The sequence below is a fragment of the Lycorma delicatula genome, chromosome 12 (assembly GCF_047948215.1).
Source record: "Lycorma delicatula isolate Av1 chromosome 12, ASM4794821v1, whole genome shotgun sequence".
Classification (NCBI taxonomy): Eukaryota; Metazoa; Arthropoda; class Insecta; order Hemiptera; family Fulgoridae; genus Lycorma; species Lycorma delicatula.
Window position 1 is genome coordinate 21,428,259 of NC_134466.1, and position 17,549 is coordinate 21,445,807.

A 17,549-nucleotide genomic window follows, 5' to 3' on the forward strand; every position below is an offset into this window, starting at 1 on the left:
AAATGTTTATTCGACACAGTAAGTTAAAAACACATATCTCTACTAATAGAGATGAGAAAAAATACACTTGTAATTTTTGTAAGAAAATATTTAGTCAAAAGAGTAATTTAAAAACTCATCTCCTTATTCATACTGGTGAAAAGAAATTCACTTGTAATTTTTGTAAGAAAACATTTCGACACAGCGGCAGTTTAAAAACACATCTCTATATTCATACTGGTGAGAAGAAATTCACTTGTAATTTTTGTAAAAACATTTTTAGGCAAAGCAGTCATTTAAAAAGACATCTCTTTATTCATACTAGAGAGAAGAAATTCACTTGTAATAATTGTAAAAAATCATTTAGTGTAAAGAGTAATTTATTAAGACATCTCTCTATTCATACTGGTGAGAAGAAATTCACTTGTAATAATTGCAAAAAATCATTTAGTCTAAAGGGTAATTTATTAAGACATCTCTCTATTCATACTGGTGAAAAGAAATTCACTTGTAATTTTTGTAAGAAAACATTTAGGCTAAAGGGTAATTTATTAAGACATCTCTCTATTCATATTGTTGAGAAGAAATTCACTTGTAATTTTTGTATGAAAACATTTAGTCAAAAGGGTAATTTATTAAGACATCTCTCTATTCATACTGGTGAAAAGAAATTTACTTGTAACTTTTGTAAGAAATCATTTAGTCTGAAGGGTAATTTAAAATCTCATCTCTCTATTCATACTGCTGAGAAAAAATTCACTTGTAATTTTTGTAACAAAACATTTACAGAAAGCAGTAGTTTAAAAAGACATCTCTATATTCATACTGGTGAGAAGAAATTCACTTGTAATTTTTGTAAGAAATCATTTATACACAGCAGTAGTTTAAAAAGACATCTCTATATTCATACTGGTGAGAAGAAATTCACTTGTAATAATTGTAAAAAAGCATTTAGTGTAAAGAGTAATTTATTAAGACATCTCTCTACTCATACTGGTGAGAAGAAATTCACTTGTAATAATTGTAAAAAAACATTTAATCGAAAGGGTAATTTATTAAGACATCTCTCTATTCATATTGGTGAGTAGAAATTCACTTGTAATTTTTGTATGAAAACATTTAGTCAAAAGGGTAATTTATTAAGACATCTCTCTATTCATACTGGTGAAAAGAAATTTACTTGTAACTTTTGTAAGAAATCATTTAGTCTGAAGGGTAATTTAAAATCTCATCTCTCTATTCACACTGCTGAGAAAAAATTCACATGTAATTTTTGTAACAAAACATTTACAGAAAGCAGTAGTTTAAAAAGACATCTCTATATTCATACTGGTGAGAAGAAATTCACTTGTAATTTTTGTAAGAAATCATTTATACACAGCAGTAGTTTAAAAATACATCTCTCTATTCATACTGGTGAGAAGAAATTCACTTGTAATAATTGTAAAAAATCATTTAGTGTAAAGAGTAATTTATTAAGACATCTCTCTATTCATACTGGTGAGAAGAAATTCACTTGTAATAATTGTAAAAAAACATTTAATCGAAAGGGTAATTTATTAAGACATCTTTCTATTCATATTGGTTAGAAAAATTTTACATGTAATTTTTATCTAAAAACTTTTACACAAAAGTTAAATAAGGTTGACAGAGTGGTATAAATTATCTATATTTAGTATAGGGTCTTTGCAGTTTGTAGCTATTTTTTTTTTTTTGCATTGCATGTATACTATTATTAAAACTAATTATTTTATACATCAGATCATTTGGAATGATTTATATAATGTGTGTACAATTCTTTTAATAAAAAAACCTTTTAATAACTTTTATATTATATGATTCATATTTCCTTTATTTCAGCTTGTCTAAGAAATTCGGAGACATTGTAGGCCAAAATTGTGAATACATTTATGGTTATTGAAAATTAACATTTTGAGATCGCATGCAACATTTTTTTCGATAAACTTCTACAATTTTTGCGTCCACACAATAAACCCTACTCTATAGAACTTCTACGGTTTCTGTTCACCGACCTTTTGGTGTGTGGCTTATGGTTTTCACAGACCTTTTTTGAAACTAATTTAACACCATTCAGGGTGTTGTTGCAGAGACTGAAACAAATCGATTATTCTGATAAATTTCTAAAAATCTTTATAATTTATTTCTTTAAATTTTTAACGAGCTGATGAACTGCATTTGAAACACCGAAACACAAAATTTGAGTTTAATAATATTAACGTATTTATCTGAGTATTGAGAGTATGAAATAACCCCTCCCCATCGTTTACGCAAAACATTTAATGGGATAAACCGTTTTAAATGTTTGTACCAATACAAAACTCTATTATTAATTTTACCTATAAAATAATTGTTTTTATTGTATAAAATTAGGATATTTTTAAAAACTGTGAGAAAAATAGTAATAAAATTCTTTTTTCTTTGACGGAAGCATGCATCTTTGTGCTCAAAAGAGCTTATTGAGAGACGCCTGACGCAAAATGTTGTTGAAAATTCGTTTTCAGTTCATCGATAATGCGGAGGATTTGGTCCGTAAACTCTTTCCTTGAAAAAGCCCCAAACGAAAAACTGAAGAGAAATCTGGCAAACGCTGAATCCATCGTCCTCTACTGACAATTCGTTCTTTTACACAAAAAAAAACCGCACAAACGCGTGCTAGTGAATTTTTTTATGTTTCTCCGTCGTATTTGAAGAAGCCGTCCCCTTTTCACCATTTTTCAACCGATAGTAGAAATCTACAAAAATTGTACGGTAATACTTCTGTATCGACAGTCCGGTCGCAAAATGGTGCTGTTCAATATCAGAATCGTATCGTACACCGAATTTCTCATCATGAAATGGACGAATAAACATCCGGTGTGGCTTTTCAGTCATCCTGTACCTGGTGCCAATCGAATTAACACTCCAGGTTAAATGAAACCGTGTTTCGACCGACATGAAATTGAGCATCATCGGGTCTATTTTTTCATCGATAATGGTTTTTAAACGCCGGACAGAACAATTAAAACTTTTCAGTTTCTATTCTCTTAAATTTTTGCAAAATCGTTACACGATACGATTTCAAATTAAAATCGTGAAGATTCTTACGGAAAGATCTGCATTTTTTACCGCTTTGTTGTGATAACTTTCTTTGAATATCAGCTTTTGCCTCCGGAATCGTTCATTTCGTTTTGCCTTTGAAACCGATCCCGTTGAACGCTACTTTTTAAACAAATCGCGTACGCTATTCTGCTGGGCTACTGGCATTCGGAAATCTTTCCGCGAGTATTTGACGCGTTTCCTGAAAGGATCCAGAACGCACTTACCGTTTCCCTTTAAAAACCCTTCCCTCGACCTAATAAGGCGTTTTAGAAAAATACAACGGTAAAGAACGAAACTATACAGCTCTAAAGCACGAACGGTTTGCAACCGACAGATAACAGACGTAGTAGTAAAAAGAAGCAGCGTTAAAAGTGACTCAAATAATTGTATTTGGAACCGGTTCGGTTCTGTTTTGAGTCTCTCATCTTGTACATATGAATGTAATTTCGCTCCGTAATAGATCATTTGGAACTAATATAAACTGTAAAATAATCAAATACAGAATTAGTAAACGGAGTAAAATATGTGAGAACTTATTAAATGAATTTCATTATGCTAAAACAAGTTTGAAAAATTATTTTACGAATTGTTTATTGAATTAAAATCTGCTAGTAATTCAATAAATATAACATTTTTAATTACTCGTCAACGGATATATTTAGTGACGTGCGGCTGGCAGAATTTGTTTCGCATACCCTCCTCTGAAACCACATGTTCTTGGATTGTTATTTGAGTACAACTTGTTTAAGTGTTACAACGTAAAATTATGCGTGGAACCGAAAAACACTTTTACAGAAACGTTTCAATTTTTGAAACAAGCTTACGGAGAGAGGATGCTGTGGGTCGTCAGTAGATCGAAGATGACCCTCGAGCAGGAGGGACTTCGACTTCGACTGATGACACCCGCGTTCAGAAAATCAATCGCCGATCGACTGTCACAGAACTTGCAAAAGAGGTTTGCGCCGCGATCGGATCATTCCGTGACATTTGGATTGAAAAATTGAACGCGCATCTATTCGCAGCAAAGTTTGTTTCTCGTTTGACGACCGAACAGTAGAAAGAACATCGAGTGGATGTTTTTGTGAACAGACCGATCACGTCAATTTCGAAGCGATGTTCACTCTTTTTCGATTTTAGTGAATTCATGCGTTTTGAATTCTTGCCTGTATGTGAAACAATGAACCGTGCGTACTATAAAGGCGTTTAACAACGGTTACGCGAAAAGAGACCGGAGTTGTGGCAAGACAGCTCACGGTTCCGTGAAAAAATGTATTTTTTGACCCTATTTTTGGCGTTTTACATGGGATTTATTAGAAACTAAGAGAGATACAGTTCTGGGACCTATTTTTTTCGATTTACCAACTCAAAAACCGTAAGAAACAATTGAATTTGCCCCTTAATTGACCTTCCCAGAATTTCAGAAAGCCTTAATTTACCCGGAGGAACTGAAACTCGGTCGAAATCTTTCACCCTGTATAACTCGCCAAAGAAGCGTTTTCGGATCTATGTTTATATGAATTTTTCCCTATCCTCCTGAATCACTCTGTATAACGGAATTTCAAAATAAAATACAATACTCTTTTTCTTCCCAATTTGTCACTTAGTTTATTTCTACTTTCCGGCTACAGTGATATATACTGCTACAACAGTTACAGCTGCAACGGGAAATTACTAGTAAATCGGTCAAAAAAACTCTAACAAATTAGTATTTTTTTTTAAAAGTTTAGTGCCTTAAGGTGACGTTAACCCCCGTCCCTCCAAATAAAACTTAAATATTCTGTTTAAATAAATTTTTAATCTGAAAAAAAAATTTTTATTCCAATGCTACAAATTCAAAAAAAATATTTTTATCTGTCGGACGTTTGTGCGTGTGTATGTTGGCTTGTGTTTTGTCTTATAATTTTGGAAGCCGTGGACCGATTTTCTTTAAACTTGACAACAGGCACTATCTTGGAGGGGAATGTATTAAAGATTTGCGAAAACTGGAAAAACGGATCTGGGTGTTTGGCCGAAATAAAATTTCAAATTTTTAACCGAGGCACTTTAACAATCAAAAGTTGAAAACGTTTTTAATCGATATGAGAAATTACAAAAAAAAATTTTATTTAATATTTTTCCCCGAATAATTTTTTTTAATTTACTTTACTTTAATTAGGGGTACGGCCGGACCGTGAATAAAATTTAATAGAATTACACTTATGCAGAGAAATATTTTTCCCGTTTTATGAATTTTTAGTTACTTGTTTCGGAAATATATTATAGAAACTCTATAACAGTTAAGCTACAGACTATCGACTGACAGACTTCAATACTGCAAACAACTGGTATATACAGCACTGTACCTAATTTTTAAATCCTATAATGCCTCTACAAAAATTAAAAATTTTTAAACGGCGATAAATACCCCGCTATTTTAAATAAGTTAAAAATTTTATGTTTTCAATGCCTTATATTTATATGTAGATATACCGCAATATTTGAGCTAAATTTCAATTTTTAATGGGTAACGGGGTCACATTAAGTCATCATTATGGACGCCTCCCTAACGTTTCTCCAGCACTACCACAATGAAGGAGAACATTTTTTGAACAAAATTGTCACAGGGGACGAGACACGGCTCCATTTCGAAACTGAAGAAACAAAAGAACAATCCAAACAGTGGATGCATTCTCCTTCTCCCAGTAAACCAAAGAAGTTCAAGCGAACCTTCCTTCTCCAACAGAAAATGTATGGCTACTGTGTTCTGGGACCAGAATGGAGTTCTCTTGGTGGAATTCATGGAATGTGGCATGACCATCACTGCGTGACTCTTCAACGTCTACGAAGGGCAATTCAGAATAAGGGGAGAGGAATGTTCATTCTCCATTCTCCATTCTCCATGACAATGGTCGGCCGAACACTGCAGCTGTAACAAAGAAGATCCTGCAGCGTTTTCGTCGGGAAGTGTTTGATCACCCACCATACAGTCCAGACTTGGCTCCATCCGATTTTCACATCTTTACTCACATGAAACGCCGGCTAGGAGGACAACATTTTGGCACTGACATCGAGCTGCAGACCACCGTAGAAACATGGCTGAAAACAGTTGGTACCTCGCTACGGCAAATGTCTAAATCGGAGTGGCGACTATGTAGAGAAATAGCGTAAATATGTAAGTACTTGTTACAAATATAAATGTTTTTATTTTCACTGTGGTTTTAATTTCGTGACCGATCGGACCTTGAAAAAAAAATAACCCTCGTAAATAATATTTATTTTTTTTATTTTAAATGCGATTAAGGATACCAAAGATTAAATTACACGGAAAACTAAATGAACTGTTCCGGCATTTGCCCTATTGTATCAAGGGAAACCGTGGGAAAACCTTTATAAGAACAGCTTGAAAATATTTTTGTCTGATACATTATCAGATTACAGGCATATAACATAAGTAAAAAAAAACTTATACGTTATGATAATACTAAAATTTTAATTATAAAAATCTTTATGATTTATAAATTTCTTCCACATCTGATATCCAATCTTTTTCCCTGTTAAAAAAAAAAAACAAAAATTTTTATAATAACGATCTACAATCTCTTATCAATAAAATATTGTTACCTGTTATCCCCATCTTCAGGAGAATGTACAAAGAATTGAGTGAAAAAACACATCCATAATGATGGTTCAATGCAAGTAAAAAAAAAATCAGTTATTTTCCCATTATATATAAATAAAAAAATTATTGTGCTTTAATTAGCAAAGATTGTTTACTATGCTCAATTTACAATGTATGAACAGAAATGTGCCTTTTGTATGAACGACGTAAACAAGCAATTCGATTTCAACTTTAGATGACGAAGATAACATTTAACGAATCAATCTGTTTTTTAACTAATATTTCTTCTGCTACCATTTAAATGAGTTAATTAAATCTTGTATTTTGATCGGTAAATAATAATATATTATATACATCCTTATGCTACTCCGTGGATTATAAAAAAGGGACTACTTCAGAATTTGCCTGTATAGACCAAGGAGAACTGTGGTAAAACTTTGATCACAGCAGCATTAAAAAAAAAATTGATGTGATTAAACATATATATATATATATAAAATATATTTTTTTTAAATTCAAATATTTCATCAACATATTGACCACTGCTAATTAAATTGAAAAAAAATAAACACACCACCAAAACACAGTAACAAAAAAAACCTACAAAAGTGGAGTTATGTTATAACAAATTTTGTGGTTGGCCGTCACGAGTGGTAGCGTCTGCCTTTCATCCGGAAGTCCCGGGCTCTAATCTCGGTTACGCATGTAATTTTCACACATGCTACAAATCATTCATCTTATCCTCAGAAGCATGCCTAACAGTGGACTAGGAGGTTAAAAAAAAAAATTGTGATAGAGTGATATATATATATATATATATATATATATATAATTTATTTTTTATGACTGCATAAGAACATTTTAGTCATTCCATTATCCAAGTCTCTTCGATGGAAGTATTTGGGCCTTGCAGTCCTCCCAGTACTTTTTTAATATGTTCCATTCTTTGTGCCCTTTCTAGTGTTAGAAATATTTGTGTGTGTTTTTCTTATGAGTGTGAAGAAAGTGTTTTTGTTCTTGTTTAATGTTATCTTATCTGTGGTGTCAGATACTCTCTTATTTCTCTGATCCATCTGCATCCTGTCTTGATGTTTTTCAATTCGAGATTGTAATGTACTGGAACTTTCTTGAAGTCTTGAATCTTCTGATTCAAGAAGATTTCTGCAATTAAATATTGGAATAATAAATTGTAAATTGTAAAAAATTAGCAAATATTTCAAATAACTTTTCATTTGTTAAAAAGAAATATTTTGTTGATTATGATTCTGACCATCTAAACATATTGTGCTGTTGCCTACTGTAAGGTATTTCTATGCAATTTATTGAAATTATTAATTTATATTGTTCAAGCTGTATCTTTCTTCAACTTGCAATAAAGATATATAAATGACTTGAATATTTATTGCTTTTCCATAATTAATTTTAGTGTTCCTTGATAATTTTATCTTATAATAACATAGTGTATATTCAAAACTTTGATCGTATTGAGAATTCATGTTAACTGTGTCTCGATTTGTTTTGAATTTTTAATGTTTACTGTATATATTTTTTGTTTTTATTTAAACGTGAATGTCTTTTTTCTTTTTCCTTTTTTTGAAAGCGTTTTGTATTATTTTTAAATTTATCCATTAGGATGAATCGATTACATTTATTACCAAATTACAGTAGAATTCATTATAGTTGGCTTCTATAAAAATAAATATTATAAATAAAATTATTGAATATAATGAATGCTACAATAAAAAATATGTTAATTCCTGAATTTAAAAATCATAAAATTTGTTTACAAACATAACAAGTGCATAATTATTATTCAGAACTAATCCATTAGTGAAAAAAAAAACTCTAGAATTTTTAGTTCTAGTTTATAAAACTGGAAATGAAACTGTAATGTTGCAAAGAAAGAAAATGAGGGATAATATGTAATATGGAACAAAAGAACTAAAATTTTAAAGGGTTCAGAAAGAATTCAAACTTATTTTCCAAGTGATTATTACACTGAGCAATAAATATACTAAGCGCAATTGAGTTTACTTGTTTCTTACAACTAATAATGACTTCTAATTAAAAATATAAATACTGTATTTATTTGATTTTTTTTTTGTTGTCAGAATTATGAAAAATCATTTTAATATATGATTTTTTATACCGTTAAAGTAGTACTGCAAAAGAAACTTCAACCCTTGCATTACCAAGCTGGGTATTCTGACTAATCCAGGTTTATTTTTTCCCTATAATAATTTTATCCGAAGAGATACATAGTTGTGTTTCATGATTTTGATCTAAAATGATTGAAATTGTATTCACACTTGTGAGTGACCCATGTTTTTGGTTTTTGTAGTTATTATTGACGGGATACATTGGAGGGATTGTGAGACTACCCTGCTGGGTAATGTTTGTCTCACAAATGACTCCACTGTAGTTTCCTATGTTCCAAAAAGGAGAATATCGGTAATCGTACTCTACCCAGCATCATGAGAGGTAAGTGAATGGTGAAGAAAGTGAATACAAATCTGAACCACAAATTGCTTTCTACAGCATTATGTAGTGTTAAAAAATATAATACGAATAAAAGCAGGGTCTGATTTATGCCCATAAAAATGAAAACAGGAAGTTGATGTTGATGAAGTTAAATGTTAAAGTCATTAGTGCTGTATATTTGTAATGCTGAATGTTACGACGACGTTATTCAATGGGACCAGAAAGGCAGTGACCTCTTCCCAGATGCATCAGTAAGCCATCTACAGTTTTGTAGTTTTGTACTGGCTATTTCTGGATTCCAGGAAATTCCATTCCTCCACTATCTTATTGGTAGTAAGGCGATGGTAAGTATAAGTAATTTTACAGTATCTATGCCGCCCCCTCACCGTTGGAGTCCTTACATTACGAGTTTCATAGGCTGTATAAAGATGTGAAATGATAAAACAGTCTGTGTAGGATTGTACGATTGACAAGTCACTCCTGAAAACTCGTGGCTTTTGATAAAGAATAAACATTCCGAGCGAGGTTTTATATAAGGTCTCTTGTTTCTTTCTTCATAGTGCCAAAATATACTGTTCCTCATCATACAACAAACCTACTGAAATGCAGCTGATATATTCTTGCAAGTAAATTTATAATCTTTTCACAGAAATCAGTTTTATGAAGAACATTGTTGTCCTCAGAGAAACTACTTCATTGTGTCTCTTATGGAACTGTAAATGTGGCACAGCCAGAACAAATTGTTTGTTTACCTCCCAACAGACAGCATGTTGCATTATTGCTGTTGAAACATCCATAAAACATAGAAATGAATAAACGTAAGAAATATTGTACATCTTAATACCATTCCTATTGGTCTTTGGGGCCAGCCAAAACAGCCATGAGGCTACTCTTCCAGGACTTCATGTGTAGTTTTTGTGGTATTTATGGGTTTACTGAGGGTTCCTTGGGATTTTTAATGTGGTTTTATGCCATTTCACTAGGGTTTTTCAGTACTCTTTTTTTCATGTGTATTAAATTATAAACGATAATTATAATAAAATGATTATACAATAGTAATAAGAATATTGCATGATATAAATCTGAAAATTAGTAGAATGTATTTAAATGCCACTATTTTTTAGCAAAAAAAACTTGCCATTTTGAAGCCATGGAGGGTACCGGCTTTCTCAAAACAAGGTTAATTTTTTTAGAGTTTCTTTTCACAGATGATTGAATTCATATTTAAATGGTAGTATAAATTAAATTTGTGCTTAAATAGTTGGCAGCTCACAAACATACACTAGAAACTGTTGGAATATAGGAAATTAGTCATGATAAACAACAGATAGATATTCAGAATGATACAGAAGGCATGGGAAACTCATTGGTTCCGCACATGTTTGTTCAGTAGAAGCCGTGAGAATCCATGGTGGTTGCTAACTTGCCACCCTATTTCATTGTTTTTACATATATTACGGACTGTAACGTGTGCATACGAACACCCCAATAGCACGGTAGTATAATTGATTTGCATTCCTTTCATCTGACATCCTCTGTAACGTATATATGAAATCTGTTCTGTCACATGGTGGTTGGTAGCATTAAAGTTATTTTTATTTAGTGAAGGAAGTGTGTTTTATATACGTGTCGTAAGTATATTAATATAACAAAATATAATAATATAGAAAACTATAATAACCACATTTAATAATTAATCACATTTGCACAGCTAGAAGGTAAGAAATCCTTACATATTTTTTGGTAAATTATAGAAGCTCACTCGTGATGGAGTAAGACTTCCTAATTAGCAAACAGGAAATTAGTCGTAAACAAGAGACAGGTATTCAGAATCATTCTGGAGGCGAAATATTTTAAGTATTCGCAAACAAGTATAATAAAAACATTTATGGAAATAGGCAGATTTCGATGTGCTTGTGTTTTTTTCAGTTGAAATCATATCCTGCATATATATTATATTTTTGATTGAATTTGGTGTACTGGTTGTGATTGTTCAATAATCTAAAAGGTAGTTGTAGAAGGTTCTCGTAAACTTTCTATCAGAAGAGATAATCTCATATTTTTCCGTTAAATTTTGAACTTTTCCACAATGGCTTCTTTGTACCACAGAAAATTAATGCAGTCTGGCTTTACCAGTGTAATAAATTTAGATGTTTAGTTAATCGTATGCTTCTCTTGTAATTTTCATTCAAAAAATCAGTAATGTGTTTATTAATGGTGCATATAGGCTTATGAGAGGCTGCAGTTTTCATGTCAAATGTTACTGTGCCAGTTAATTAAAAGGGAAAGACGCAAAAGGGAAAAGTCACACTTTTGTAATAGAATATTAATATTACTTAATTTTTTTTTTGCAGAGTATGGATGCACAAACTGGTGGTTCAATTTTGCAAGAAAATCCATTATCCTTTCCCATTAAAAAAGAAAACATGCAGGAAACAGGGCAACAAGAATATTTGTTTGTACAACTTGCCAAGACAGATGATAGTCTGGCAATCTTTAAACAAGTAAGCTTTTTTCTTCTTTGTCTTTGTTTAAGTTAAAAACATAAAACCTATTATTATAAGAATTCTTAATTTTTCTATTCATTATGATATTTTTATTTACTATTTATAGCCCACATATCATCATTTTGCATTTATGTCTAGCTTGATATATTTTGATTTAAAGTGTAAAAAACATTTATTAGTGGAGTATAGGGGGTAAAATACAGTGAGCTGATGATGCCTCATGCCTTAAATATAGTGACTAACATATTCATTTTATACCCACATTTAACATTGTTTATGAAAATATTTTAAAAGAGTTCAAAGCTATCCTTGCCTTTATCAAGCATGTTCAGTTACGAGAAACTTTGTTGTAGGTTTCGATAATCCTTATTCTATGTCACTGCAACTTTGTTTCAAAACAAGGTTGATGTGTTTCTTTATGTTTGCACCATCAACCTGTTTCTTTTACCAAACAATTTTGATTGTGCTTAAGCGCAAACATTTTTCTATTGATCTATTAATTTACTAGCAACGCCTCCAATAATTCCCTTTTGTGGCACTATCATGTGTGATTATTTACTGAAAGGTTCCAGCTGAATATTATTATAGAAGTAACCACACAAACGAGTTACTTATATTAAAATCAATTTATTTTATCATTGTATGAAAAATAGATATATTTTTAATAGATGTTAATTATATAACGATAATAAATTATTATTATTATTATTACTTTTTGTTTTACTGCAGAGTATGGATGCACAAACTGACAGTTCATTATTTGATGAAGATCCATTATCTTTCAGTATTAAAAAAGAAATCAAGCATGAAACAGAGAGAACAGAAAATTTGATTGCACCTGTTGCTATGACAGATGATAAACCGACAACATCTAGACAAGTAAGATATATTCATTTACTTTTTGATGGTTTACCTAATATTTAGCATTCTTGTTTAACACTAGATATTTTGATTATAAGCTTAAAAAAGTGATACCAAACTGTATGTGAAATGATAAATCAGTATGTCTAAGATTGTACAATTGAGAAGTAACAAGTCACTCCTGAAAACTCGAGGCTTTTCATAAAGAATAAACATTCCGTGCAAAGTTTTTTACAGGGTGTCCCATATAAAAAGCAGCTCATCAATCACTCATCCATGTAATTGCAAAAGTCAAGCTTACTCCCCTACTCGTTACTGAAATGGACTCGTCCAACATCTGAACATCGCGGCGACGCAGTAGAACACTACCGATAGTAAGAACAATGCAATCATAACGTTCAGTGTATTGCTGGAGACTAGATGGTGTTTTCACTAGATGAACGTGTTTTCATTGTTGAGTTGTACTTCAGTACAAAATCAGTGTTTACAGTGCGAGATTTGTTTTGCCATAAGTACCCAGATAAACCAGCTCCTAACAAAACATCAGTATTAAGGTTAGTTGCAAAATTTAGAGAGACTGGTTCTGTTAATAACAAGGACACAAAAGATCTGCGTTAGTGTTGAATACAGATACAGTCACTGAAATCAAAAGACCGATTACTCGCCTCGCCAAATAAATCGATCAGACGTTTGTCTGCTGAAATTAATTTGTCTAAATCAACTGTTCATCGGGCGAAGAAACTATTACAATTACGACCTTATCGCATTCAAACGGTTCATCGACTTCGTGAGGTAATGGATGGTAATAATAAAAATTACGTTTACATTTACACATGCCTTTTTATTATTTCAATACCTACCAATATAAGGTTGGGTTGTATTTTATATGGGACACTCTGTATAAGGTTTCTTGTTTCTTCTTCATATTGCCAAAATATACTGTTCCTCATCACACAACAATCCTACTGAAATGCAGCTGATATATTCTTGCAAGTAAATTTATAATCTATTCACAGAAACCAGTTTTATAAAGTACGTTGTTGTCCACAGAGAAAACTACTTCATTGTGTCTCTTATGGTACTGCAAATGTGGCACAGCCATTACAAATTCTGTAACATAACAAACTGTTTACCTCTCAACAGACAGCATGTAACATAAATAAAACAAATGAAATGAATAAACATAAGAAATATTGTACTTCTTAATACCATTCCTATTGGTCTTTGATAACAGCCATGAGGCTTCTCTTCCAGGATCTGTACTTCATGTATAGTTTTTAGTATGGTATTTATGAGTTTTCTGAGGGTTCCTTGGGATTTTCAATGTGGTTTTATGCCATTTCTCTAGGGTTTTTCAGTACTCATTGATTAGAATCTTTTTTTCTTGTGTATTAAATTATAATCTGTAATGATAATAAAATGATTATTCAATGTAATATGACTATTGTATGATATAAATCTGAAAATTAGTAGAATATATTGATACCTCACTATTTTTTTTGCAAAAAAAACTTGCCTTTTTGAAGCCATGGATGGTGTTGGGTAAAGTTAAAAATAAAAAAACACACAGCTAGTATTTGCCAAAAGAAATTGGACTTTAATGAAAACAAATTAATATAAGTTAATTATTATAACCTTAAAAACTACTTAATACATCAGCTGAAATCAGCGTCTGAACAATGATAGTTAAATGAAAAAATACATGAGTACACGCTTCTAAATACAGATTTTGACAATATACGTTTTTGACAAAGCCTGAAGGAGAACATGAAACACCTTAGTTTTAATTATAACTTTAGAAAAATATAACATCAATAAACATAGTATGTCTGAAAAACTATTGCATTGCTGACAAATGTTGTAATATTGAAAAATTAGGAATGAACAAATGTCATTAACTTAGAAACATCAATTACAGTAAATCTTAATTGGCACTAGCCTTTCCTGATTTGTGAACCACAAACTTAACATTAAATAATGTAAAAATGTAATTCTAGTTTAACGTAGAAAAGGACACAATAAATTACAGTACAAAAGAGTTAATTACAATATAATCACACTGAACTTAATTGAGCACATGAAATAGGTTGCAGCTGAACAATGACAGCCTTCTGTAAGTAACCTGTCGTGACTGTACTAAAGTGAAATTGAAACTTGAACGGCATAGATATGATGAACTGAATGTTCCACAAATTTGAATGATAACATAATGGTTTAACGTAATGAGTAATGAAAAACTGAACTTGCCTGTAGCACACAAATATTTGCCAGAGATGAACTCGTAACAGCAAGTACAGAAGAATACCTATGTAGTCCTGGGCGTAGTCCGCACGGTGAATCAGGAATACAGAGGCGTGATGTGGTTTAGTGGTAGAATGAGGCGTGGAATCTCAAATGTGTAGTGATGAGTTTGAGATTCTGCTTGAGCGTGAATGTTACCACAAAGTTTGCAGGAGAGTATTGCCCTAGGCGACTGCAGTGGTGAGATGTTGGATTTACTCTGCCGAAAAGATGGCGAAAAAAGGCGGGGGTAACCAGATCCAGGTAGTGGACAGGAGAGTGTGTGTGTGTATTAGTAAGGGGACGAAAAAATAACGGGTGTATGAAAAGGGTAGTCAGAAATAACTCGATAGAATAATGGGCGCGGTCGCTAAGGATGACGGTGGGAGGGTCGAACACAAGAACAATAATGGAAACAAGTGGACTTTACAGACCCAGCAATACGAAACCAAGTGGAATTCAAACATTCCTTGTAACAAAACAATGGGACCCACCCTAGTTTGGAATTCGTAGAAAATAACGGAAAACTTTATGCCAGAATGGCGTAAACAGATGGCATCGGCTTTCTCAAGACAAGGTTAATTTCTTAGAGTTTCTTTCCACAGAGAATTGAATTCATATTTAAACGGTAGTATAAATTAAATTTGTGCTTAAATTGTTGGCAGCTCACAAACATCGTCTAGAAACTGTTGAAACCATTCCCAGTATTGAATTCTCTTTGCACAGTCTCCGGCCAATAACTTTTGAATCGCTTTATATGGGACAAGACTGAGCATATTACAAATTGCCTTGTTGAGTTGTTTTTCTGTTAAACTAACTTTTGTACTAATTTGTTAAGACTACATCACATAGTAGTCGATACGTCTTCATAAGTGCTGATGGCCTACCACTTCACTCATATTTCTTTACTGATCTAATCTTATTTTTCATTTCATTCAATTCTTCCATAGGATGAAAATCTAATAAAAATTATAAACCGATCTTATTACTCTTCTCTGTGTTTGAGTTTTTAAAAACAAATGTAATGACCAATATCTTAATCTGGGGATGAGTTTGGAAAATATCTACACTTATTGCCAGGTTTCTATTTTCAGTTAATATTAACAGAACTATACTACAGTAATTTTTTTTTAAATTTGTTTTTTTTTTTTATTTGGCATTATGAAATTGCCTGTTGACTGATCAGTTTTATGCTATGTAGCATATAGTTTGATTGTGTTATATTTTGTCTTCTGTATTTTAACTGCTTATACTAAAGAGATTTTATTTTTTCTACTTTGAAACAAACATATTGTGCTTGCTTAAATATGAACATAAGATATTTAATATTAGAGTATATGTTGTCAATTTGTAGTTGACCTTATTAAAAATAACAAAGATATCCGATAGATTTTTAAAGTTTTTTTTTTTTTTTAGGATCTTGTTGAAGAAGTTATCAATGATGTGGAGGAAAGAATTACTGAAAGTAGTTTACAGACATCAAAATGTGTGGTTTGCAATAAATTAAAATATAAGTGGATATGTGACAATGTCATCGATGAAGAATATGATGATTTCAGCAGTTTTTCTTTTAAAGAAAAGTGCTTGCAAATTACAGAAAAACCAGTTAAAAAAAGGAATGTCATATCTTCTCATCTTCCTATTCACACATGTGTTTCTTGTCAGGAGTCTTTCACTCAGAGATCTAATTTAGAGTCACACTTATCTATTCATGTTGTCAAAAAAAACTTAACATGTAATTTTTCTAAAAAAACATTTATTCGACGCAGTAATTTAAAAACACATATCCCTACTAATACAAATGAGAAAAAATTTACTTGTAATTTTTGTAAAAAAACTTTTAATCATAGTAGTCATTTAAAAGCACATCTCTCTATTCATACTGGTGAAAAGAAATTTACTAGTAACTTTTGTAAAAAAACTTTTAGTGATAGAAGTAATTTAAAAACACATCTCTATTCATACTGGTGAGAAGAAATTCACTTGTAATTTTTGTAAAAAAACTTTTAATCAAAACTGTAATTTAAAAGTACATCTCTCTATTCATACTGGTGAAAAGAAATTTACTTGTAGTTTTTGTAATAAAATGTTTATTCAACAAATTACTTTAAAGAAGCATCTCTCCATTCATACTGGTGAGAAAAATTTTACTTGTAATTTTTGTAAAAAAACTTTTAATCTAATCTCTAATTTAGAAACACATCTCTGTTCATAATGGTGAGAAGAAATTCTCTTGTAATTATTGTAAGTAAACATTTTGTCGTAGGTATAATTTAAAAAGACATCTCTATTCATACGGGTTAGAAAATTTCATTTGTAATTTTTATCTAAAACGTTTTACACTAAAGTCAAATTAGGTTACGGAGTAGTATAATTTTCTTTGTTATAGGGTCTTTGCAGTTGTGGCTAGTTTTTTTTTTCATTTACGTTATTGTATACACTACTCTAAAGTAATTAGTTTATAAAGAACATCATTTGGAACCATTTATATTATATATGTACATTCTATTAATAAAGATTCGTAATAACTTGCATATTATATGATTCATATTTCCTTTATTTCCGGTTGTGTAAAAGGTACTGAGCCTTTGGAATCCAAAATGTAGAATGCATTTATTGTTATTGAAAAATAACATTTTGAGACTACCTGGACCATATTTTTTTATAATCTTTTGCCATTTTTCTGTTAACACCATAAATCCTACACTATAGAAATTCTAAGGTTTCTGTTCTTAAAATTGAGA

General features: G+C 31.4%; 1 protein-coding gene and 1 pseudogene across 1 annotated transcript; both read left to right on the forward strand.

The window, feature by feature from the left end:
• Positions 1-2: 2 nt before the first annotated feature.
• LOC142333110 (uncharacterized) lies at positions 3-1,792 on the forward strand (annotated as a pseudogene).
• LOC142333109 (uncharacterized) lies at positions 83-17,300 on the forward strand. The gene is made up of 4 exons (XM_075380027.1): positions 83-219; positions 11,512-11,661; positions 12,394-12,543; positions 16,222-17,300. Exons 2-4 carry the CDS (start codon positions 11,515-11,517, stop codon positions 16,774-16,776), a joined length of 852 nt encoding a protein of 283 aa, XP_075236142.1. The 5' UTR covers positions 83-219; positions 11,512-11,514; the 3' UTR covers positions 16,777-17,300.
• Positions 17,301-17,549: the final 249 nt, after the last annotated feature.

Coding starts and splice junctions, on each gene's coding strand:
- LOC142333109 (XM_075380027.1), top strand. CDS start 11,515: ATGGATGCACAAACTGGTGGTTCAATTTTGCAAGAAAATCCATTATCC. Junction 11,662..12,393: donor GTCTGGCAATCTTTAAACAA/GTAAGCTTTTTT, acceptor GTTTTACTGCAG/AGTATGGATGCACAAACTGA. Junction 12,544..16,221: donor AACCGACAACATCTAGACAA/GTAAGATATATT, acceptor TTTTTTTTTTAG/GATCTTGTTGAAGAAGTTAT.